The following is a 24,274-nucleotide window of genomic DNA, read 5'->3' as shown; positions in this document are numbered from 1 at the left end:
GCATGCTTGTTATGCACCATTACTGTGGCCATCTTGATCGAATCCAGTCTCTCACCAGCTGTGTGACTTGGACAGGTTGGCTTCTTCCATGGAGACCCACAGGAGGAAGGCAAGGCTTCGTAGAGCTCATGGAAAGCCTGGGGTGAACCCAAGGAACGTTCTGAGAATTTCTTCTAGTTAAAAGTCCTGTCCTGTACTCACTTGAGGTAGGACATCTCTGGGGGAGAATATTCTAACCTCTAGGGGAAGAAAGAAGCCACAGTGCATGATAGAAAAGACACAGAAGGGATGGTGGGGCTGTAGGGAGCCAGGCCCTCCACCCCCAGGGTTGCTGCTGAGAGCCTGGAGGATCTGTGCCTCTCTGCAAGGCTGCTGGGCAACAGGTACACTCCAATTCCAGAATTACACTTGTTGGTATGCTAAACACATTCACACGCCACCACCACCAAAACCCACTTGCATATGTGCACAAGGAAGTATTGTCAGACGATCAACGTAGTCTTGTTTAAACAGCTAAAAATTAGAAATGGCTCAAATGTTCCTGGCTCGGGGGACAGCACGGCACATCCTCTGATGGTTAGCAATAATGAAGGAGCCCTTTATGGGCTAATGGGGTTGAACCTTGAAGACACATTGCGGAGTTCAGTACATAGAATATAACATTTGTGTTGAGAAGCAAACAAAACTGACCCGAACACCACACAGGCAACTGGGTAGCAGTGGTGTCCTCAGGGGGAATTGCTAGGGGAAGGGATGGGAAGGGGTAGTCAGAAGGACTCCAGCTTTCTCTGTAATGTCACAATTTTGAAGAGAAGCGGGTCTGGGTTGGAACCTCAGCTGTGTCACATACTTAGGCTTTTAACTCTGGGCACTTTGTGACGCTCTTCAGGCCCCAGCTGGTGGGGATGTGAGCCTCTACCTGCCAGGGCTGACTGCTGGAAGAAATGAGCTCGTGTCTGTGGAGGGGCTGACATCATGTCTGGGCACAGGAAGGGGCTCATATAAATGTCAGCTGAAAGCAAAGGATGGGGTCAACTGGGAGGCATGTAGCCTAGGCTGCAGGTCCCTCTGGGGCTGTATTTCCTTGGGCATCCTTCCAGGACTACTGGACACCTAGATAGAGCCCTGGCAAGGCCCCAGCAAGTGAGGGCTTTGGCCCAGCTGGGCCAGTGCTCGGCCTAGCCCAGTGCCATCTCAGGACATGAGAGAAGCCATGTTGTGTTCTGTGACCCCGAGTGGGGAGATCAGGAACATGATACCAACACCTGCAAAGACCTCCAAAAAACAACAAATTATGAATGCCTTGTTGCTGCTGGCTGAGTGTGGGAGACTTTCTCCCAGTCACCCTCTAGGCTGTTAGTGACAATTTAAGTCTCCTGAATTGTCACTGGAATGCTTGGAATCCTAAGAGGTCTGTGTCCTTGGCTGTCAGTTCCTGCTTGGGTGGCCTGGAAAGAGATCCTTCAACTGGACAGTGAAGACGATAAATTGGCCCTCAAAGCTCCAGAGGGAGTTGGGTCAGTGAAGCGAATTGCTGGCTGCTAGGCTGAGATGGGTTCCAAATGGATTCCCTCAGTCCAGGCTTCTGAGTGCTCCCACCCACCCTCCACACTTCTAAGTTTCAGCACGGCCCCAGCACGCCCCAGGGACGTATCCCTTCAGAAGGTCATGGCTGCCATGGCCACGTCCTCCCTCCTACGCTCCGCACCCTGCACCTTCCATCAGGCCTCGACCACCCCAGTGCTGGCCCCCATGTTCCATTCTTTCCATGATTCCCTGGTAATTTCAGGTCCAGGCCAGAATCTCTGAAGGGGGAGGAGGGGTCTGCTCCTCTGGGTTCCCAGCATGGAGCCCAGGGTCTGCTGTAGAGCGTGAGATAGATCCTAATAAAATCCTACAGCCCACCCTCCCCAGCAGTGGGGCTGCTCCCTCACCTGGAGAATGAATGACCCCTCTGTAACAGACCTTCTCATTCCTGAATTTTCCAAACTAGAGTCTGAATGAACTTTCCATAACACAGACCTCATCACGTTAGGCCCTCCTCATGAAGACTCTTCCATGCTCCCAAGGCAGCTGCCTTGGGGGCCTGCTCTTACTCTCTGAGGTAAGCCCTTCTGGACTCCCTGGTTTCCTTTCCCTCCTCCCCCATTTGTCTAGCTAGCAATAATGGCTTTGCTCCTCTTTGGCTTCCTATTGGTGGAATCCACACCTGTTGGAATAGGATTTTAGATTGTGATTCCCAGGTTCCAGCCCTGGCTGGTTGCCTATATAGCACCCCACTATTCATCATCCCCCATTGCTATAGTTCAGGGGACACTGAATAAAGACTATCATTTTCTCCCAACCAGCTATAGACTCCATCAGCTACTCTCAACTTTCCTAAGCCTCCCTTAACACAGCTTTGTCCTTTCTTCCCTGAAAAAAACCCTATCACTTTGAGGGGCCCCTGGTTGACTCGGTTGGTTAAGCATCTGCCTTTGGCTCAGGTCATGATCTCAGGGTCCTGGGGTCGAGTCCCACATCGGGTTCCCTGATCCGCAGGGAGCCTGCTTCCCCCTCTGCTCTTCACCCTGCTCATCTTCTCTCTCAAATAAATAAATAAAGTTTTCAAAAAAAAAAAAAAAATCCACTTTGAGCCAGTCAATTCCTATAAGCTTTGACTGAGATAACTCATAATCACTTCTCTGACATTGAGGTATGCCTTTTTGTATTTGCTGCAAGGCCCAAAGTTCAGGACTCTGCAGCCTCCTCTGGTCTCCTCCCTTCCCTCCGAGGGGACACTGTCACTGCTGATCTCGAATCTGGCCAGCTCCCTCTCTTCAACTTTCAAACCCTTTCATTGGTGACTTTGGGATTCCTTCCTGGCCCCAAATCCATGAACCTCTTCTTGTCTGGTGGCCTCTTACTTGCTCCTCAACCATCTACCCAGTTGCAGACTCTCTCAACCACCAACTTTTCCATTTGAAAGCTATCTTTTTCTCTTCCCTAACACAGGCATCTGTGCAGCTGATGACTGCGGAAGCGTGGCCTTCCGCAAACCCGCACCGAGAGTCCACCATGTACCTGGCCCGTGGGGCCAGCGGACAAGGGCCTGATCCTTCTGACAACCCGTCCTTCATTGCCGGTGTGGGGTTTCTCCAGTCCCTTTGAGAGCTCCTTGACTTTTTAAGGCAATTGCCGGGTTGGCCTTTACTCCAGTCTTTTACCATAACTCCATTTCTAAATCAAGACACACCATGTGATGAAGTTTGGGGAGTGTTCCTCACCAGGAAGTGAAAAAATAAAACTGCAAGGCAGCATCTGTTTTGATCGCTTTATTGGAACATGATGGTAACGCAGAACATGGGTTTGGGGGCCCACAGCAGAAGCTGCCCTCCTCTAGACAGCATGTACCCCACTTCTGCAGCCAGCAGAGGCTCCACAGAACCTCCAGAAGGGTGGGGGCAGCTCAGCCCAGACCTAAAGGAGGCCCCTGCCATGCCGGGGGCAAGGTTCGTGGGCACACGCTGGGCCGGAGCCCCAACCAGATGAGGCTGCCACTAGCCAGACCACATCTTAAGCCTCCAATTCCTTGGCTGTGACTTAGAGACCCACCTGCCTCAGGGAAGGGATTCTGGGGCTTCTAGAAGGAACCCAGCCAAGAGATTGAGCACCTCTGAGGGTCATGGGGCAAATCATGCCTTCAGGTGTTTTGGCAGATAAACTGCCAAAGCCCTTGCTTAAAGCTATGTGCCAAACACCCTTCTAGGGGCTGGATATACAAAGGTCAGCAGAAATAGGCAGGGCCCATGGCCTCCTGAGTGGGGGAGACAGACAAAGGGGAGGGAACCACACAGATGACTGTAAATCACAAACACGCAGTGGCTTCTGAGGCCCGTTGTGGTGTGTGTGTGTGTGTCGGGGGGGAGGCCTGACCTAATGGGGTGGGTCAAGGAAGACTTCCTTAAGAAGTGGTATTTCAGCTAAGCTCTCATGGCCAGATGGGTGGGAAAAGCATTCCACGTCATGGAAACAGCTCTGTGCATGGCCCTACATCGGGTAGGAGCAGGAGGATAAACAAACAGAAAGGAGAAGCCAGGAGGATCAGGGCCGAGATACAGAGGGCAGTGTGGCTGGAGGAGGCCGGAGGGCCACGACAGGCCTGAGCACGCAGAGTGGTGGCCCAGGAGAAAGGTGGTCACCTGCATGCCACATGTGACCACAGCAGCATTTTGCTTAGCCTGCTGTGGCTGTTGGGTGGGGGCAGGGGTGGGCAGAGGCCAGTGGGGAACGCGGAGAGCTGTCAGGAAGCTATCTCAGTTGTCCTGCCCAAGGGATGGCAGTGGGGCTGAGTGTGGACAGGGCAGGAAGAGAGAATCAAGCAGACAGTTGGGACCTGTGCAGTTGGGACGCGAGAAAATGGACCATGAGGAGCTGACCCTCAGGCTGCAAAGCCGGCGGCAGCCTTGTGTGTGAGACAGGGAAGCTGGCAGAGGAACCAGTGCAGGGAGAAGGTCAGAGTGTGGTTGCGGACAGGCTAGAAGAGAGGCGCCTTTGGAACACCAGGCAGAGGGGTCGGGCATGCGGCTAGGAGTGGAAAGCTCCCAGGGGAAGCCTGGGCACAAACCTGTGAATTATTTCGTCACAGATAAATCTCCTGGTGACTTGAGTTACAAGGGTACACACGAGGCCACAGTGGGACAGAAGTGAATGAGAAGAGTGAGGAGAGAAGGCTCGTGGGACAGGCACACCGGACAGCGGGAGAGAGGACGGCCACCAGCCGGCCCAGAAGGCCTGGGTGTGCACGAAGGGGGACACCACTGGGGGTTCGTGGAACCAAGGGAGGAGTGGGATCAGGGAAGGGCCGTGGTTATTGGGGAGAGTCCAAGCACACCCCGTTCCTCTGGGTGGCACCACCCCCATTGCCTTGGGTCTCTTCAACAACCCTGTGAATAGCAAAGGGGATCTTACCCTCTTGGGTGGGAGTCAAGAGCTGCTCAGAGAGATCACTACTGATCCACCCAAGGTCCCACATCCAGCAGAGGATGTGACTGTGTGGTCAACTCCCCACCCCCCAGTGCAAGCTCTCCCTCTGGCTCACTACCCCCCCCCCCCCAAAACCTGCCCCTGCTATTGGCTCTGCTCCACACCCGCTCTTGTTGATGGAAAGCACCAGAGAGGGCCAGTGCTGCAGCATGAAGGGACCCCTCAGGCCCCAGGTCGGAGCCCCGCTAAGAGAAGGGTGGACTGAGTCAAGACAACACCTTGCTCTCTCCTCAGCAGCAGTGCAATGTCAGGTCAAGGATGCGGGCTTGAGGCCTGGCTTTTTGCCCACACTCCCATTCCTTTGTTCCTTCAACAACTATCTTTTGAGGGCCTCCGAGGAGCCAGGCATGCGTGCTAGCTGAGCTCGACCTGGGGCGGACCCCAGTCTTCCTGAACACTCAGTTTCTACCTCTGTAAAGTAGGTTGGTGATTCTTGCCACAGGTTCAAAGGATTACGTGAGCTCCTGCAGTTGAAGTGCTTAGCACACGGCAGGTGCTCAGTGAAGGCAAATTTTCTTTCTTGTCTTCCCTTCTCTTCCTTTCTCTTGCCTTTCCTTCATCCCATAGAACCTGTGAGGGAGTGACAGGCTAACTCTTTATGGTGACACCCCTGCTGCGCTCAGAGGGCCTGCGTGTTCCTGCGTGGCCAAATCCACGCACACACCTGTGCACACACCCCCCGTACCAGCCATCTCGGCTTGAGACTTGGGGCCAGCCCCAACGTGAGCTTTGAACCCATGGGATTCAGGGGACCCATGCCCAGGAGAGTTCTGAACATCTGCTGAGAATGCTGAGCACCGGCCGGGCTGCTCTGCATAGACCTGAGGACCCCAGCACCCCGCTGTGTGCTCCAGGAGTCCCTAGACTCAGGCTAGGGTGCCTCCTTGGTGGCTCTGGGGGTTTCTGGGTCCTTAATGGCTCCAGGAGTCCAATCTTGGTGACCAGAAGCAGTATCTTGTGTGTCCTGGGCCGGGTCTACACAGCCTCGGAGGGCAGAGTCCTCCCCGCTTCCTGGGGTGGTATCCTCAGTGGCTCTTTGGACAGCGTCTCTCCTGGCTGCTCCTCTGAGGGGCCTCTCATGTGTCTCTGGAGGAACCTACGCCCCCACAGACTCTTGCAGCAGCTTAGAAGGTTGCCGGAGCACAGCGTACTGGAGAGCGCGGGCTTCCTGAGGAGACACAAGCATAGGTCAGGGCTGACAGGACCATGGAGCAAGGCCAGCGGGCACAGGGCCCACCCTCTGGCCTTTGCTTCCTCTGAGCCAGCCCGGGGAAGGGTGGGGTGGGGTGGGGGAACCCTTCCTTGGCCACCAGGGCAGCCCACGTGCCGCAAGGACATCGAGGGCTGCATTCAGGAGATCTGCTCTCAGATCTCACGCCTGCTTCCAGCATGCCGTGCGCCCCTTAACTCCTCCGAACCCTAGGTGGGGGAAAAACAGCCACCTTTCCAATTCTTGGAAGGACTAAGTGTTATAAGATATATACCAAAGTATGCCACACCTTGCCTGGCTCACACCAGGAGCCCAATTAGTGTTTGCTGTTTCTCACTCTCAGTGAAATGATTCCTTGCATGGCTTGAAGGGAGGCTGAGAAAAGACGCCCAGATTTACTCAGCCTTGCCTTACAATCAGTTGTGAGCACATCTGTCTCCATTAGAATGTGTGCTCCCCCAAAGGCAAGGCACTAGCCCCCCGGCAATTACAGCTGGCAGATAATAGTTACTCAGTTAATGTCCTCGGAGTCAATCTGATCAAACAATAGATCTCGAACACTGAGTTAGCCAAAAGCTTGGTAGGAAAGCTTTTAAACAGGCTATTTGGCAGACATTTTTATGAAGAAGAGATTTCCTTCCCTTCGGGGCATACAAAGTTCCTTGGAGCTATTGCCTGCGAAGGTACAGATAGCAGACCAGCTTTTCTCTTTAGCTGCTTTCAGCCAGTAAGAATTCCTTTATCATCTTTATTTCAAGTCAGAAGGAAAGGCTCAGTGTGGCGCTCCTGTGTCTTCCGCACCCAACACCTGCAGATCTCCCTTTAGAACAGAGAACAGGAGGCAGGCTCAGAGGTGTAAGCAGGCAACTGGGCCTGGTCCAACTTTGATGACATTGTTTCGTGTGATTGTATCTATGCTCATGAGCTCTTTCTGTTTTCCACCAATGATACTGTTTCCATTAATAGTGACAGTATAAAGTTTCCTCATATATTTTAGTGAAAACAGCAAGTTGGTGTAGAGATTTAAGAGCATATAATATAGGTGGGACAAGACTAGGGGCTGGACTGGATGGGGAAGGGAATGCGCAAGCGACTGTGGTTTGGGGAGTGTCATTCTGAGACCCCAACACATCCCAGCTTCCACTTAGCTCAAACACAGGAGAAGCTGAGTACTGTGTGGTGTCCCTAGAGACTGTTTCTGGGGTCTCTGCCATCCCAAGACAAAAAATCTGGCTTCAGCTCTGTCTAAAGCCAGGACCGCTACCTCCTTTCTGGCTTCCCTGCCTAGGCTGGAGTGGTAGCTTTCCTCGTCAGCTTCAAGCTGGGAGCCAGCCACTGCTTCGTCCTGAGACACTGTGCTTCCTAGGATGTCCATGAAGATCACACCTGGCCTCCGCTCCCACGATCATCTGTGAAGGTCATCTGGCTGCCAGAAGAATCTATCTCCCTGCTCCTCCTCCCTTCTACATAGAGAGAGGGAAGAGCATCGAGCTTCCCTTTGGCATCTGTTAGATAGATGGATAGGGGTTATGGATTGGGATGCCTGACTTTGTAAGATACAGATGACAGCTGCCCCCGACACCCCAGATCCCCTCAGTGCTTAGGTAGGCTCTAGCCTGGCCACTGCTGAAGGCCGCCAGTGGCCCAAGCACTCCCTGGAGGTATGGCCAGCCCTTCCCTCCCCGGAACACAGGCCCTCACCTGGACCTCAAGGTTATACCCCTGGCACGTCAGAGGCCCCATCCTTCGTGCTACCAGGCAGGTTATCTACTCTTGGATTAACATTCCAGACGCAGCTCTGATCAAGCGACTTTCCCTGAAATTACCAAAGAAAAGCTAGCTTTGGCTAGGAAATAACCGGCTCCCTTCTAAAGAGCTCACAGATCCCTTAAAATAATATTACTATGGAAATATCACATGCTCCTTGTAAAAACTTTGGGACAGACAGATGAACAAAACAAAGAAGATAAACATCTCAAATAACTCCTCTTCTCAGGCATATCTTTGTTACATGTTGGATCTGTCATTAAGTATTTTTAAATGAAGTACATCATACATCCCAAAAGACTATATAAAAAAACAAATGTGCATGGTTTAAAGACTCTTAAAGAATACTAAAATGGATACCACCTTTCAGGTTAAGAGACAGAATTTACTAGTACCTGATTTGTCCCAGCAAGTACTTAGGTATTGAAACAGCCTACTGGGTCGTTCTGCCTACACTTTATTTATTTATTTATTTATTGGCAGAGAGGGGGGTGGCAAATTATAGCTTCATTCTTTTTATAAAATAACGATTGATTCAGCAGCATTGGCATTTTCTAAATTGGGGCTAAATCTGGATGGTCTGTCTGGAATAAGGCTGTTCATGGATGACAATTGTCTCGAGATGAATCTCTTCTCTGCCTCACATGCCTTCCTTTGGCAAACATCGACTCCCCACAGCATGTGGTCCGGGTGGGAGGGCGATCATCGGGCCCCACCTCCCAGATGCCTCTCCATGTGGCACCTGCGACTGCTTGAGGGGTGAGTTCAGAACACAGCCAGGGAGAAAAAGGGTCCCTCCCGTGACTGCTGCACCTTTCTTATGAGACAGAGAAGCTGGGAGCCCATGAAATAAGGCAGTCAGTAGTTCTCCTACTGAATTACTACCACTTGCGACCAAAAGACTTTTGCCCAGGGGCGCCTGGGTGGTGCAGTGGGTTAAGCATCCGACTCTTGGTTTCTGGTCAGGTCATGATCTCAGGGTCATGATTTCAGTCTTGGGATTCTCTCTCTCTTCTTCTCCCTCTGCCCCTCCCACACTGTTCGGGCTCACTCTCTCTCTCTCTCTTTAAAAAGAAAAAAAAAAAGATTTTTGTCTAATATACCAACACAGAGTATTATTTGAGGTAGACTATTTCTGGTAATAATATAGTCAGCAAAACAACCTTCTATGACAGTTTGTAAACACAACCAACTGGCTATACTTTATGACGGTAACAACCCTCTTCAACACTTGATACCTGTAAACAAAACAACTTTTACAATATTTTATAATTGCAAACACAAGTTTAACATGACTGGAAGGGCTCACCACTTATTTGACATTTTGAGTGCATATAAAGGCTTGAAAAATACTGGCTTAGTGGGGCACCTGGGAGGCTCACTCAGTTAAGCGTCTGACTCTTGGTTTGGGCTCAGGTCCTGATCTCAGGGTCCTGGGATCCAGCCCAGACCCCAGACAGGTTCTGCACTTAAAGGGGAGTCCCCTTGAGGATTCTCTCTGCCTCTGCCCCTCCTCCCACTCAAGCACGGTCCCACATGCTCTCTCCAAAATAAATAAATAAATCTTAAAGAAAAAAGAGAAAAATATTGGCTTATTTATCAGTTAATACACAGTTTCAGATACTAAAATTTTGATTACTTAATGCAGTTAGTGGGTTTTGGGATACATAATCTCTCAACATACATCTCAATCATTTTCACCTAGGTAATAAGCATTAATTTATATAATTTACTCTGGAATTTAAAAAAAATTCACCACTTGTAAAAAACAAACAAACAAACAAACAACCCAGAAAAATCCAAAGAAGGATTAAAACTATAAATCAAAAGTATTTAAAATTCAGATTTCCTTTTATATAAATGAAATCATGTTTTATGATTTTTTTCCTCTAGCTACCTTTTATTGTTGTTGAACACTCTATTTTTGAGATTAAATTGTTTATGTTCCTATAGTTCATTTTCACTGCTGTATTCTATTATGTGAAAATACTCCAATTTACTTATCCATTCACCTGTTGATAGACATCTGAGTTGTTTTCCATTTTTTTAAATCATTTCCCTTCTCATACTTGTTTTTGAATTTACATGATAATGGCCTCATCAAAACCCTGATAGAGTTTGAGCAGAATTGGAATGATCTATTCCTAGAGTATTTGGTAGAACTCCTTTGCAAAACCATGTCATACTGGTGTTTCATTCACTTTATTTATTTCTAATGATTACAGGACCATTCCAGTTTTCTATCTCATTGCAAGTCAGTTTTGGCAAGTTCTGTTCTGCTAGAAAATTTCCCCCTTATCTGAGTTTTCCCTTGTTTGGGGCATAGAATTGATTACAGCATTCATATTCGCTTTCCTAATCTCTGTGTCATCTAAAATAATATCCTTTCTAAACTCTTAATATTGTTTATTTATGATGATTGTGATTGATTTCTCTTTGTAGTTCTGTCAATTTTACTTTATGTATTTTTGAGGCTAGCTTATTAGGTACCTATGTGTTTAGAATTATTATTATCCCAGTAAATAGAGTCTTTTTTCAAAATATTGTGACCATCTCTATCTTTAGTAAAATTTTTTGTTTAGCATTCACTTTGTCTGATATTAATATAGTTACCCACATTTCCTTTGGTTAATATTTGACTAGCATATTGTACTTTACTTTCCTTATACTTTCAATATTTTTGTTTCCTTAAGTCTATTTCTTCTAAAAACATTTGTTTTGGTTTAAAAAAAAATCTGACAAGCTTTGTTTTTCTTACTTGGATAGTTTATTCCATTTACACCATGTATTGTGATTACTGATAATTTTCACTAATTTCTTCAGTGTGGTTTTGTGTTTTATATTTGCCCCACCTTTTCTAACTTTTCCTATCTTTTCTTGCTTTGCTTTAAATTGCCCCTTCTCCCCTCATTCTCTTTCCTTCTCACTTTGTGGAATTTCTGGCCTCTTATAAAATAATTTTAGCATGCATATTTAACATAATAAAGTCTAGTGTCGTGGAGCCCGTCCCCTTTACTTAGTTTGCCATTCTTGTCAAATGTAAATTGGGATGAGACACTAATAAGCTAAATTCCAATACTGTGTAGACTCTATTACATTATAGAGTCTAGAGATACCAATATTTTTATAGGTTTAATATTCTTTGGCCCCCTTCATAGCCCCATGGTGCATGCTGCCGAGCCCTAAATCTGGAAGCTGGGGGATGTTAATGGGGGTTCTCAAGAGCACATAATATGGGTTTTGCCACACAGTAAGTGCTTATGGTAAACAACTGTCATTTTCGCCTTCCCATTATCTATTCCCCTTCTCTTGGTAATAGCACTTTGATTCTTTGGAATCCAGCCTTCCTCGCTCGTTGCCCACATGAGCAAGGTGGGATTCACCTCTTATTCTTTGCCCTGGCTCCAGGTGCGTTCACAGAGTCAGACATAGGACCCACCCAGCCAATGAAAGTCTGAAACTTTTTTGTTGGAACAGTAAGAAAGAGATACATTTTCCACTGGAGTTGCTAAGACGGTAAGATATGAGCTTGGAGCTGCTGGTGGCACCACTGGGAGACTCTGAGAATGAGGTGAATACAGTGTAAAACTGAGTTGAAAGCTGGAGAAAGGCACATTTCTGATGACATTTACACATTTGGATCCAGCCATGCTTGAAGCTCCCCTTGTTTTCTTCAGATTTTTTTTAAAAAGATTTTATTTATTTATTTGACAGAGAGAGAGATTACAAGTAGGCAGAGAGGCAGGCAGAGAGTGGGGGGCAGAAAGCAAGCTCCCTGCTAAGCAGAGAGCCCAATGTGGGACTCAATCCCAGGACCCTGAGATCAGGATCTGGGCTGAAGGCAGAGGCTTAACCCACTGAGCCACCCAGGTACCCTTGTTTTCTTCAGTTTTATGAGCCAGTTCCCCACCTCCACCAATCCCAGCCTCTTTATTTTATTTATTTATTTTTTGAGAGCAAGAGCAAGTTCACATGTGCATGAGTGTGGCAGAAGGGGTAGAGGGAGAGAGAGAGAATCTTTTTTTTTTTTAAGATTTTATTTATTTGACAGACAGAGATCAAAAGTAGGCAGAGAGGCAGGCAGAGAAAAGGGGAAGCAGGTTTCCTGCTGAGCAGAGAGCCCGATGCAGGGCTTGATCCCAGGACCCGGGGATCATGACTGAGCCAGAGGCAGAGGCTTAACCACTGAGCCACTCAGGTGCCCCGAGAGCAAGAATCTTAAGCAGGCTCTACGTCCAGTGCAGAGCCTGATGCGGGGCTTAATCTCATGACCCAGAGATCATGATCTGAGCCAAAATAAAGAGCTGAATGCCTAACCAACTGAGTCACCCAGGCACCCCCCCTTCCAGCCTCTTTCCACTGGGTTTCTGATCCTGGCAGTCAACAGTATTCTGATTATAATACACCTAGAATCTGAATTTGAATCTGAATCTCATCTTTTCACATTGAGGGTGTTAGAATATATTCAGCCACCCATGGTACAGATCCAGTTTCAGCACTACTCTCTCTATAGGAAGCCTTGCTCAGGCCCTCTCTGAACCTCGGTTTTCTCCTCTGTGAAACAAGTCTGTAACAGCATCCTCACAGGACTGCTGTGAGGACTACAGGTAACAAGTGTCAGTGCTCTTCACCACTTCTGTCTCCTGCATAGAGCACCAACGACCACACACACACAAACCTGCCATCACTTCCATGAGTGCTTTTGCCCGTGTCCCACTGCTAGAGATGTCTTTATGTTCTTTGCTGACGATCAACTTCTACTTCTGTTTCAAGGTTCTGCTCGAGCATCACCTTCCATGGGAAGCTGTCTCTGAGGCTTCCCAGGATCGTGGAGCCCCTCCCAGCTCTTACAGCACCGAGGCCCTGACCTCCTGGGGTTAACTCTCAGTTGACTTGTCTGTCTCCCAGACTAAAGGCAGGCGCTGGACCTTTCATCTTCAGCCCCACTGTCCAAGTTTCTAGTAGGTGTTCAGTCATGTGTGTGAACATGAAAAGCTCAACCAATCCCAGCTTCAATAGTGATTCTCCCATGTTCTGACTTCCCCAATTCACAGATCATCAGAAACTGTGTGTGGTGACTCATGCTGCCTTTATTTCTATATCCACCTCCCTGCTGCTGGCTGGGAAAAGCCTTGTGGACAGGAACCCCGGGAGGGGCAGTGAGGGATGCTGACCATTTTAGCCAGCAACTCTGAGACTCACCATGTGCTGGGGGGATGGAGAAAGCATGAGCGTTGGGACCAGGAGTCCTGAGTGTGGTTTGAGCCTTCCTCATTCCCCCGCTGTTGGGTCTCAGGACAACTCCATCTCTTTCTCAAGTCCCTGTCTTCATCTGTAAAATGGGGATGATCCCAGTGAAAGGGCTGGAAGAGGAAGGTTCCTCCTCCTCCTCCCTTGTTTCCTGCAATAGGCGTGGCCACTGGCTGTTTTGTTCCTCAGGTTCCCTAAGAGCTGGAAGTTGAGGGACTGTGTGTTGAGGGTCTGGGCTGATCTCTGAACCCATTTCTGTGCCCAACCACACAGCAGAACCGCTACTGCCACGTGTCAGCTTTGCCTACATCCTGGGAACTGGGTCACCGAAACTCCTTTATGGGGAAAAGGAAGTAGAGGAGAAGAGAAAGGAGAAGAGGCTCTCTCGTTCGCGGGGAGCCAGCTGTAACCCACCAGTGCTCTTTCCCCTGCCTTAAGCTTTTGTCAAAGTCAGGGGTGACCCTCTTCTCAGGGCCAGGCTTATTTTCTGGTTGTTCTGGAATAAGCTACGAGGTGGACATTTCAGGACACTGGACTACCCAGACGCCAATCAGAGCGTCATTTCCACATATCCTTGTTTTCTATCACAAAGTGATACCGCCCGATATGCGGGGATGACCCAACTTCAGGCCTCCGCTCATGAAAGAAATTAATTTTTCAGCTCTACTCAGAATCTTCTGGAAGCAGATACAGAGGGTTTGCCTACAGCAGCATCTGTTTCCAAGGGCTAGTGGCGAGGTCTTTTGTCCTTCAGCAGCAGGTATCACGGTGAACTGGGCGGAGGCTTCCTCCTGGAGTTTTGTACACACACTGTGCTCATTTCCAGAGAAGGTGAAATTTATCTAAGAAAGGCACCCCGGAACTCCCTGGGATGTAGTTGAGATCTGGAGGTGACAGTCATAAGCCATTGACCCCTTTTAATTTTTCCCTCATGACAAAGGAAACAGATGGTGAGGGTCTGAAAGCTTTGGGCTCATCAAAGGGATCTTAATTATTAGGGACATCTCGGGACACCCGTCCCTGAATGCTGAATGCCTGGGACGGCTCTGGGAGCTCGGTGAGGGAGGGGTCGGCTATGACTCTGGCAGTCGTGAGGGGCCTGGCACAGAGTAGGCATCCTGCACTGTACTGGTGAATGAGTACATGATCGACAGGAACTGGTGTTTACTGAGTGCTCACGTGCTAGGTCCTGAGTGGGCTGTGTGGCATCCTTTTTCTAGTTAACCCTCCCGGTGGTGCTATAAGATGAGTCCCATTTCACAGACCAAGAAACTAAGGCTCTGGGGGTTAAGTGATGTGCCTAGGTCACTCAATAACAAAACTCAAATAGGAAACAACAGCTCTTGGCTCCCACGTACACACCTTGCCACTGTGGCCTGCTTCTTTCTGAGGACCAGGCGAAATGAATTGGACAGAACAGGACCGAGGTTAAAATGAGAGACGTGGCGATGGTCAGGGAAAGGTTGCTGGTCTCCGGTAACTCACAGGTGTGAGTAGCTATGAACGTGAACACACGTATGCGGATGGGCAAGTGAGTGTGTGCTAGGGCCCGAGTGTGTGTGGGTGTGCCTGGGCAAGATGATGGGCACAGAACCGTTTCTGGCCCCGGGGATCAGGGGAAGTTCCGCGGAGCAGGTGGCCTTTGAGTTGGGCCTGGGGCAATGAGTGGAAATCGAATGGGGATGTCAGTAAGGGGTGGGTGTCTCTTCAGGCAGAGAGGGCAGCCTGGGCTGTCTAGTTCATCTGGAGCAAAAGGAGCCTGCGGATGCAGTGGGAGAGGAGACGGAAAGGGGTCCTATAGCTGGAACGGGAAAGGCCTGCTAGATGGGTTTGCCAGCAACCTGGCAGGCCCTGGAGTGATGCTGGAGGCTATGGAGCCCAGGAGTGTCAGTAATCAGCCGAGGAACAGTCTCAGCTTGTGGCCTGGACTGGCCCTTCTCCGTGATCTCACACCTACGTGGGTCAGTGAGATTGTACCTGAGTGACTGCCAGGGATAGGGTGGCTGGTGGGGAGGGAGTGTGACCCTTTGTCACAGGTGCTCACGCAGACGGGGACGGCCAAGGCTGCAGGGTGCGGGTCCGGGCCATTTTCATGGGTGTTCTCTTGAAGGCCCTAGATCTCCAGTCATGTTGAGCATTTCAGGCGTCAGGTCTTGGCCTGCCACATGGACACTGCTCACATCTTGACGGATGAGGGGAGGAGACCTTTGTGGAATTAAGTGACCTGACCAAGGTCGCAGAGTTGGTGGGTAGAGGAATGGGGTTCTCACCACGTCTCTTTGGTCCAAAGCCTGTGCCCTGAGCCCAGAGGGCAACCAAATGATAGTGCCTTCTCGTTCTGGTTCTCAGCATTTTGTGAGTCTGAGCTCAGTTAAGCCACATGCAAACCCCATGGGGAAAGAGCTAGGATTTTCCCCATTTGATGGAGGAGAACACTGAGGCACGGAAAGGGGAGAAATCTGCCTGAGGTCACACAGCCAGTAAGGGGAGCTGGGTATGTTACAGTGCACTGGGCTTGTTGCGTGAGGGCGTGGGGGGCCCTACTTCCATTCAACCCCTCCCCTGCCTCCACATCATCCGGTTCCTGGGGCTGCACTGGAATTGCCAAATAAAAAAGTGAGGACAGTACTCACGCGTCAGGCACTCAATACTGAACTACACAGCACGCGTATGACACACACAATTGAGTTCTTAGCACTAACAGATGAAGTCTGGGCCCAGAGAACTTGGGTCACTTGCCCAGAGACCCACAGTAGGTAAGTGGTAGAGCCTTGATGGAGCCCCATGTGGCCCAGCTGCGAAGCTGGAGATGTCCTACCCACCCTGATCCCTTCCTGTATGCAAAGCAGCTTGGGGAGCCCAGGCGTCACCCACGCAATTTGGGTCACATTCAGTTCGCCCCAGTCCCAGGCTTGTGCTCCCCTGCCCTGCAGCTCAAACCCTCCAGTGATCCCCATGTGACTGGATGGCTTGCCCAATCCTCTCCTTGAAAGTATAGAACGTTTGGTAAACCTAAGAAAACCCCAAAGCCCCTGCTCATGTAGCCCAGGGGGTGCTTGCCAAAAAGGAACCATGGCACCCGAGTCAATCCTCAAAGTCATTTCCGATCACCCATTCTGTCCCACTTCTGTGAGGCAGGTGAAATGTCATGCCCACTTTACAGATGGGGAAACTGAGGCTCAGGCAGGCCTGCCACATGCCCATGTTTGGGTGCTATCAGGTGCAGCATCCTGGGCTCAGCTCCCTGTATCAACACGCTGGTCTCTTCAGGCTGACTTAATTTGATCTGAATGGCTGAGGACGTGGATGTGTGTCAGGCTGTCCCCTCTTTGATGTCCTTCTCAGTCCTTTCAAAGATTCTCAGCTCTTCCCTGTCCCCTCTGCCCATCTGAAAAAGCCGTGCATCTATGCCCTGCCCTAGCCAGCAGCGTCTCTTACAACCCTTCCAGGATGCTCTCCCGACTTGGTTTCGAGGAAGTGATACCTTCCAGTGTGGTCGGTGGCAGGGAAGCCTGGCAGCCTGTCTAGAAAACAACTAGGCAAAGGGTGACAAAAAAAAAAGCTTAAAGTGTCCCTCCCCTTCTACCAGTAATTCTGTTCCCAAAAATTCAGTTTCTAGGGAAATAATCTGAAAGAAACAGTGTTCTCTGCATGGAGATATTCATTACAGGGTTGCTTATAATAGCAAAAAAATCTGGAGACCACAGCAAAGTGCAATTGGGAAACATTTCAGTCAACCAGGTGGCTCCTCATGCATTCCCCCCCACCCCACCAAGCAAAGTGCGATGGCCTGGTGTTCACTGGGGACTCCCCCATGTGCCAGGCACGGTTCTCCAGACTTTACATTTATTGTCTCCTTTAATCCTTGCAACCTTCTGAAGTGGGTCCTGGCAACACCCGCATTTTACAGACCAAGAAACTGAGGCATGGAGAGGTTAGGTAATGTGCCCAAGGTCTGTCTGACTCCAGCAAGCTCAACTGCTCCCAGAGCCATGGTAGTGACTAGTCACTGTCACCAGGTAATTGGTTGTTAAAGGCAGGCCAGTGTGCCAGGTGTGTGACGTCTCACCTGAGATACTATTTTGAGATGTCAAGGGCTTGCTTGGCAAGGTAGTAGAGTGGGCCCCCCAGTCACTCTCCTTTGGGGTTATAACTCAGATTGGAATTGAAGTGGGGGGGTCACTGGAGGATGAGTGTCGGGGGGCTGAAAGCACAGGGGCTTGTGCCCTATCCTTAGTGGAAGCCAGGACAAGAAGGGGCCTCTGCAGACAAGGCAGAGAGGAGGCTTCAGCCTAATCCTATACCCCAATTCCTCTGCTTCACAGGGAGTGAAGGAGGTCCCCCAAATCTCATGGATCTACAGGGAGCCCCAGCATGTGGCTGGGCATTGAGGCCTGCCTGCTGGGGGAGTCTAACGAGTCTGGGGGCCTGCAGCAGAGGCCAAAGCCCCTGAGAGGATGTGGTTGGTCCTCATCAGTGCCAGGGAGAGCCCAGGAGCAGGTGATGTGTCCCTGGGCCCAACCATGCCACAAACACCAGGGATGGAGAAACTGGCGTGACAGGTCTATTGTGGTCCAGAGGACGCCATGGGAGTCAGACAGCCTCTGGGAAGGCTTACCCGAGAGGGAAGGAGATGGGCAGGGAGTGGAGAGAATCTTGTTTTGAGTTGGTTCAACTTCCAAAGTCACTGTGTTTCCAGCGGGATGTGACCGAGCTCCCTGACCTGGAAAGTATACGCTTCTCTCCACCATGGTGAAATGGTGGTCCACGGGCACCATGAGCAGAACAAAACAAAGAATCTTCCACCTGTGCAGGCTCAGGGCTGCTCCATAGGCTGCTGTCCCAGCCACATGCATTAACAGCCTTGCTTCTTCTCCAGCCTGCGGTGGAGGTGCTGTAAGGACGAGCCCCACTTTTCAGATGGGAACAGAGTTTTAGAGAGGGAAGGACTTGCTCAAGGTCAACCAGCCAACAAAATTGGGGAGGTCGGCTCAGCGCTCTCTCGACAGACCACAGCACTAAATGGCATCTCATTCCCTATGAGGGCACCCCTCTCCCCATGTTCCTTTGTCCAGAATGGCCCCTCTGCTCCTCAGCTTAGAAACTACCTACTGGCCTTCAGGGGTCAGCTGAGATGTCGCCCCTTCCAGGAGGCTTTCTCTGCCCTCCCAGCCCAGCCCCCACAGCAAGGGGGTCTGAGCACCGATCACATGTGTCTGTACCCCTCCTTGCTCTTCTAGGGTCTCCAGGAGTGTCTCTTTCTGTCCCATCCAAACCCCTGCAGGAGAGTGTGCCCTTGGTAAAGGACGAGTGACTCAGTCACTCAGTAAGACTTTGCAGCCCCTAAAACAGGAGACATGTGGCCCTGCTGAAGAACTCGCAAGTGTGGAACCTCTTTTTGGCCATGATATTGAGGCCACATCTGCTCATGAAGAACACAAAGGGGGAACAGAGCCATGATCTCAGGGATTGCATAAGATGGTAACAGGAATGGTGTTTCTCCTTGACTTTCAATCTTCTGGTTCCCCTTCCACAATAATTTCAGTATTTATAAATACTGTGCTTCTAAAGTCATTGTGGAAAGGGAAGTTCCCACTTTCCTTCCACTTCCACTTCCATTGTGGAAGTTCCCTGAATCCTCTGGGCATTGGGACTGCCTCGCCACCCACCCCGAATGCTGGTCCCTGGGTGACAATGGCATGTCGTTCAATCCTGGAAGGAGGAAGGCTGGAGTCCCATCCATGGGCAGGTGCTGCCCAAGCCTGCAGCCCTCCCTGCACGCTGCAACCTTCTGCATTGATCAGTCTGCAGCCGCAGACCCGCCAGTGCGCCCCAGAACTACCCACCCCTTCCGCCAGCTGGGACAAACTCCCCAGGCTCCCTCCTTCCTATCTCTGAGTGGAGAGTAAGTCATCCATGAATCCCAGGAGAGCCTCAGGGGCTATGGACACCCTTCAGTGCACAGTGGGTCTCAGGTGTACCCCATCCCTGTCCCCGACCCCACCACAAACAGCCCCTATGGGTTTCACGAACTGCCCCCAGAGTGGAGATCTCTGCGACTCACTGCTGTCTCTTCAGGAGCCGTGGCAGCCTCCAGAAGTCTTAGCTCTCTGACAGATGAGGAAACTGGGACGCGGAGAGAGACGTGATACACAGGCAGCAAGGAATCCAGTTCCCTCATCCACCAGGGCGGGGGTCCCTCGGCAGTCCTGTGGCACACCTGCTTGGCTTGGGCTCCCCATGTGTACTCACAGCTTGGGGCGTGACAAGGACACATTTTACTGAATTTGCCTCCGCACTCAGAACAATTTATTAATATGAAAAACATGTTCTTTGCTGCCCTTGCCAGAAGATTCTTGACACAAACACATTGGGGGTTTGGCATAAATTCTCTCTCTTGTTAAGCATTTATATATAATTTGGGTTGAAACTGTTCCTTGGGCCTGATCCAAGTCCCTCATTTTCAGAGGACAGATGTGAGACTCGGGGGTCAGGGCCTGACTTGAACAATTTGAGGGCACAGCTGCGACATGAGTCCCCAGTGCCTGCCTTTAACTTCCCAGTTGCTCCTGTAGCAAAGGGGGGAAGGAAGGCAGGCAGGCAGGCAGGCTACCACTTTCTAAGCATCTACTCTGTGCTCAGTGCTCTGTATAAACTGATGCTAAGCCTTACTGCTTGTCCACATGGGGAGGCAATTCTATCCCCATTTTGCAGATGAGCAAGCTGAGGCTCAGAGAGCACAAGCCACCTTCCCAAAGTCACAGAGCAAGAGAGTGCTGGGGCTGAAATTGACACCCATTTCTTTCCCCTACATCAAGGGCTGGCAAACTATAGCCTGCAGGCCAAAACCAACCTACCACCCATTTCTGTTGAAATGGTGAGGGGAAAATAAATAGAAGAATAACATTTCACAATAGATGAAAATGATATGGAATTCCCATTTCAGCATCTGTAATAAAGTCTTATTAGAACACAGCCACCCCCATTCATTTACGTACTGTCTGAGGCTGCTTTCGCACTCTAAGGGCAGAACTGAGTAGATCTGCAAGAGAGAACAGATGGGTTGCAAAGCCCAGACTATTTACTATCTGGTTTTTTGCAGATAAGATTGGCTGATTCCTGCCCGAGGCCATGCAATTTCCCAGAGGGCCTGGAAAGTCTGCAGGGCGTCCACTGTCCCTGCACAAGGACACCAGGGCTTAAACCTAGGCCTCCTTCTGCTTGGCAAGTCCTGTGCCCTGGGACTGGATCCCCTGGAGAAGGGCCCTCCTCTAATTTATTCACTGGAGTGTTCACCTCCTCCTTTTTTCTATGGGTACAAAACTAATAGCAGTGGCCCCAAACGCACAGTTCCCCTTCCATTCCCATCACAGCCTCTAAGAAGGCAAAGTATGTCCCATCAGATAGATCTGCAGCAGCAGAAGTGGATATGAAGGTGAGGAACAAGCAGGGGCAGGGGTCTGCATGAAGCCAGAGGGAGGTAGGAGGGATGGCAGAAGCTGGATCCTCTAGCTGAGTTCAAAGGCAAAAATCACCAAGGAGTTAAATAAGGAGTTCTCTACCTTTCAAGTGACTCCGGGCGGCCACTATTTATTCTCTGTGACTTTTAAGGCTGTAAAAGGTTTCCCACCTCCTCTCTCTCTCTGCTTTCCTTCCCCTGACTTCCCCTCTAGAGGTGGGAAGGGAATCTCATTCCTGAAACTCTCCGCAGAGACAGAAGATGAAAAGGATTAACTCTTTGCTGTAGCCTGTCTGCTCTGCCTGGCAGTTGTACACACGTGTGAGCTGTGCAGGCGTGAGCAAAGTGTTCTGGGCCTCCCTTGGGCAGGAGGCCGGGACAGGGGCACCTGAGGAGTCCATGACATAGTCTCATGCCTAGGGCTCCCCACTAAGGCCAAAAGCTTCCATAAAGCCCAAGGGTTCTGTGAAGGAGAAATCCGACCATGGATGGAGGAGGGGAGGAAAGAAGAAACAGGGAAGAAAAGAAAACAAAGTGAATGGAAGAAAGAAAGGAAGAAAAAGCAAAAATAAAGAACTTGGGCAACATTACTCTCAGTGAAAAAGCAGGTCCAAAGACCACACATTATATGGAATGTCCAGAATAGGCAAATCTGTAGAGAGAGAAGATAGATTAGTGTTTGCTTGGTGGAGGTCAGGCAGGAATCAGGGTTGGGGAGGTGATCACAGAAGGCTACAGGGTTTCTTTTGGGGGTGATGAAAATGATCTAAAATTGGTTGTGGTGATGCTGGCACAACTTTGTGAATATACCAAAAACCAGTGAATTGTACGCTGAAATGGCTGAATTGCATGGTATGTGGAGCATATCTCAATAAAACTGTTCCATAGAAAGAAGAAAGATTGAAGACCGTCCAAGATGGCAGCATAGGAAGCCCCTGAAATCACCGCCCCTGGACACACCCAGCCTATAGTTACACATGGAACAGTTCTTGCTGAAAAAGAATGGAAAAGTAGTGGAACGTTTCCCTCCACAATAAGGGATAAAAGGGTCACATCAAGACAGGTAGGAAAGATGGAGACACAATCTTGCCAAAAACCATAACCCTGGTGGGATAATTCACAATAAAGAGAGATCTTCTGGGTCTGTAATCTCTGTCTGAGGAGAGACGGGTTTGTGTCCCACACTGCGCCCCCCCAACCCTTGGTATCCGCACTGAAGAGAGGGGAGGGTCTGTGGGGATCTGAGGTATTCCTTCCGAGGGGCTCATGTGCAGACTTGCCCATCCTGGGACCAGCGGGAAGTCAGCAGTTTGAGAGGTGACTGGATTATACGTGGAGAAGGTGCATTTACCAGAAGGGCAGAGGTCAGTTGGGACTTTCTCTGGGGACGGAGGTGCTGGTGGGCAGCACTTTTGCACTTTCCCTCTACCTTGCTAGTATGGGTCGGTATGCACAGACATAGCTTTGCTAAAGCCCTGTGTGTACCTGTCCCCCAGCCCTCTTTCTCGGCCTCCCTAGAGCCATGGGCATGCCCGGGCCTCAGCACTCTCCAATAGCCTCACTGAAGATGGTTGGCGAGGGCAGTCCACACAGGGGACAGCGCTGATCACCTGGCCCTTGTGGCTAGAGGTGCTTGTGTTTATGGGTCCCCTGTGATCATAGCAATTAGAAAGTTCTGGGCAGGCCGTCACACTCAGCGCACTGCACAGAGAGCAGACTGAAACACAACTCCAGTCTGCCTCTGAAAAAGACCCCTCTACTTGTCGGGGAACTTCAACCTGAGGGACAGGTTTCAGGTTTGCTGGATAGCCAGAGGCTACAGAGGCACTTGGAGAGAATACAGCCAGGGAAATAGCGTCTTTGAGCCTTCCCTTGGCCTTCACAAAGCTCACTGGTATCTCTTAGGAAAGCACTTATACATTTGCCTGAAGCCCTGATTTTTCCAACAGTTGCCCACAGGACACCTCCAGATTTCCTGGTCTGGATGCCAGCAAGGTCAACAACTGCAGTCCTACAAGACTGTATACATTTGCATACTTAGAAAGTTGCTACCTGAGGCTCTGGCTTCCAGTTGGACCAAAAGTAGGTGCTGCCTGTGATTTCTCTCTTTGAAACACTGGCAGGTCTTGGCACACACAACCACAGTGGTCGCTCAAGAATAAATCAGACTACACAGTCACAAAGGCTTGAGGGACAATAAGAGCTAGGGCGAGGTTGAATGATAAGGTTCATCTCCTGCACAAGGCTACTTTTTCAGGACTAAGGAGGTAGTTCTTTTGATTAATACATAGAAATCAACACAGAGAGGCAAGCAAAATGAGGAAAGAGAGGAATATGTTCCAAATAAAAGAACAAGACAAAATCTCAGAAAAAGATCTTAATGAAACAGAAATAGTAACCTATTCAAGAGTTCAAGGTAATGGTCATGAAGATTCTCACTCATCTTAGAAGCATGGATGAACACTGAGAACTTCAACAAGGAAACAGAAAATGTAAGAAGGTACCAAACAGAAGTCACAGAGCTCAAGAATACAATAATGGAACTGAAAAATACATGAGAGGGGCCCAACAGCAGATCAGATGAAGCAGTCGAATGGACCAATGACATGGAACACAGAGCAGTGGAACTCACCCAGAGCAGCAAAAAGAAAAAAGAATTTTAAAAAGTGAAGATAGCTTAAGGGACTTAGGGAAGAACATCAAGCAGTATAACATTTGCTTTATAGGGGTCCCCGAAGGAAAAGAAAAAAAGGGGCAAAAAACCTATTTGAAGAAATAATGGCTGAAAACTTCTCATTCCTGGGGACAGAAGCAAACATCTAGTCCAGGAAGTCCAAAGAGTTCTTCTTCTTCTTTTTTAAATAAAATTTTTATTTTAAAATAAACTGTTTTATATTTATCAGAGAGGGAGAGAGAGAGAGGGAGTACAAGCAGGTGGAGTGGCAGAGAGAGGGAGAGTGAGAAGTAGGCTCCCTGAGGAGCAGGGAGCCCAATGTGGGTCTCAATCCCAGAACCCTGGGATCATGACCTGAGCTGAAAAAGTAGATGCTTCACTGACTGAGCCACCCAGGCACCCCTGTCCAAAGAGTTCTAAATAAGATGAAACCAAAGAGAATCACATTAAGACACATTATAATTAAAATGTCAAAAGTTAAACAGAGAATTTTAAAGGCAGTAAGAGAAAAAAAAACAAAAACCAAAAAACTTCTTGCATACAGGGAACCCCTCTAAGACCATAAGCGGACTTTTCAGCAGAAACTTTGCAGGCCAGAAGAGAGTGGCATCATATATTTAAAGTGTTGAAAGGAAAAATACTTCTAACCAAGAATACTCTACTCAGCAAGGTTATCATTTGGAATTGCAAGAGAGATAAAGAGTTTTCCAGACAAGCAAAATCTAAAGGAATTCATCATCACTAAAGTAGCCTTACATGAAATGTTAAAGGGATTTCTTCAAGCTGAAAAGAAATGCCACTAACTAATAACAAGAAAACATATGACAGTAAAAATTTCACTGGTAAAGGTAGTAGATTAACCACTTATAAAGCTAGTATAAAGGTTAAA

At 49.4% G+C, this 24,274-nt stretch overlaps 1 protein-coding gene and 1 long non-coding RNA gene across 5 annotated transcripts in view; one reads left to right on the top strand and one right to left on the bottom strand.

Moving 5' to 3' along the window:
- Positions 1-3,291, top strand: part of LOC131831937 (uncharacterized) — a 62,697-nt gene extending 59,406 nt beyond the window's left edge. Inside the window, exon 3 of the long non-coding RNA XR_009353871.1 lies at positions 2,995-3,291. This is a non-coding gene — a long non-coding RNA (uncharacterized LOC131831937). The remainder of the gene's footprint in view (positions 1-2,994) is intronic.
- Positions 3,292-3,299: 8 nt separating this feature from the next.
- Positions 3,300-24,274, bottom strand: part of HRH2 (histamine receptor H2) — a 54,718-nt gene continuing 33,743 nt past the window's right edge. For 2 of the 4 annotated variants that reach the window (XM_059174346.1, XM_059174345.1), the window contains one exon: positions 3,300-6,193. In XM_059174346.1, coding sequence (XP_059030329.1) covers positions 6,001-6,193 — 193 coding nt within the window. In that variant the 3' untranslated portion in view covers positions 3,300-6,000. The other 2 variants (XR_009353870.1, XM_059174347.1) reach the window with 2 other exon arrangements.

The sequence above is a fragment of the Mustela lutreola genome, chromosome 5 (assembly GCF_030435805.1).
Source record: "Mustela lutreola isolate mMusLut2 chromosome 5, mMusLut2.pri, whole genome shotgun sequence".
In the NCBI taxonomy this organism is placed as follows: Eukaryota; Metazoa; Chordata; class Mammalia; order Carnivora; family Mustelidae; genus Mustela; species Mustela lutreola.
The sequence above is the reverse complement of the archived record's forward strand: the minus strand, read 5'-3'. Positions and strand labels throughout refer to the sequence as shown.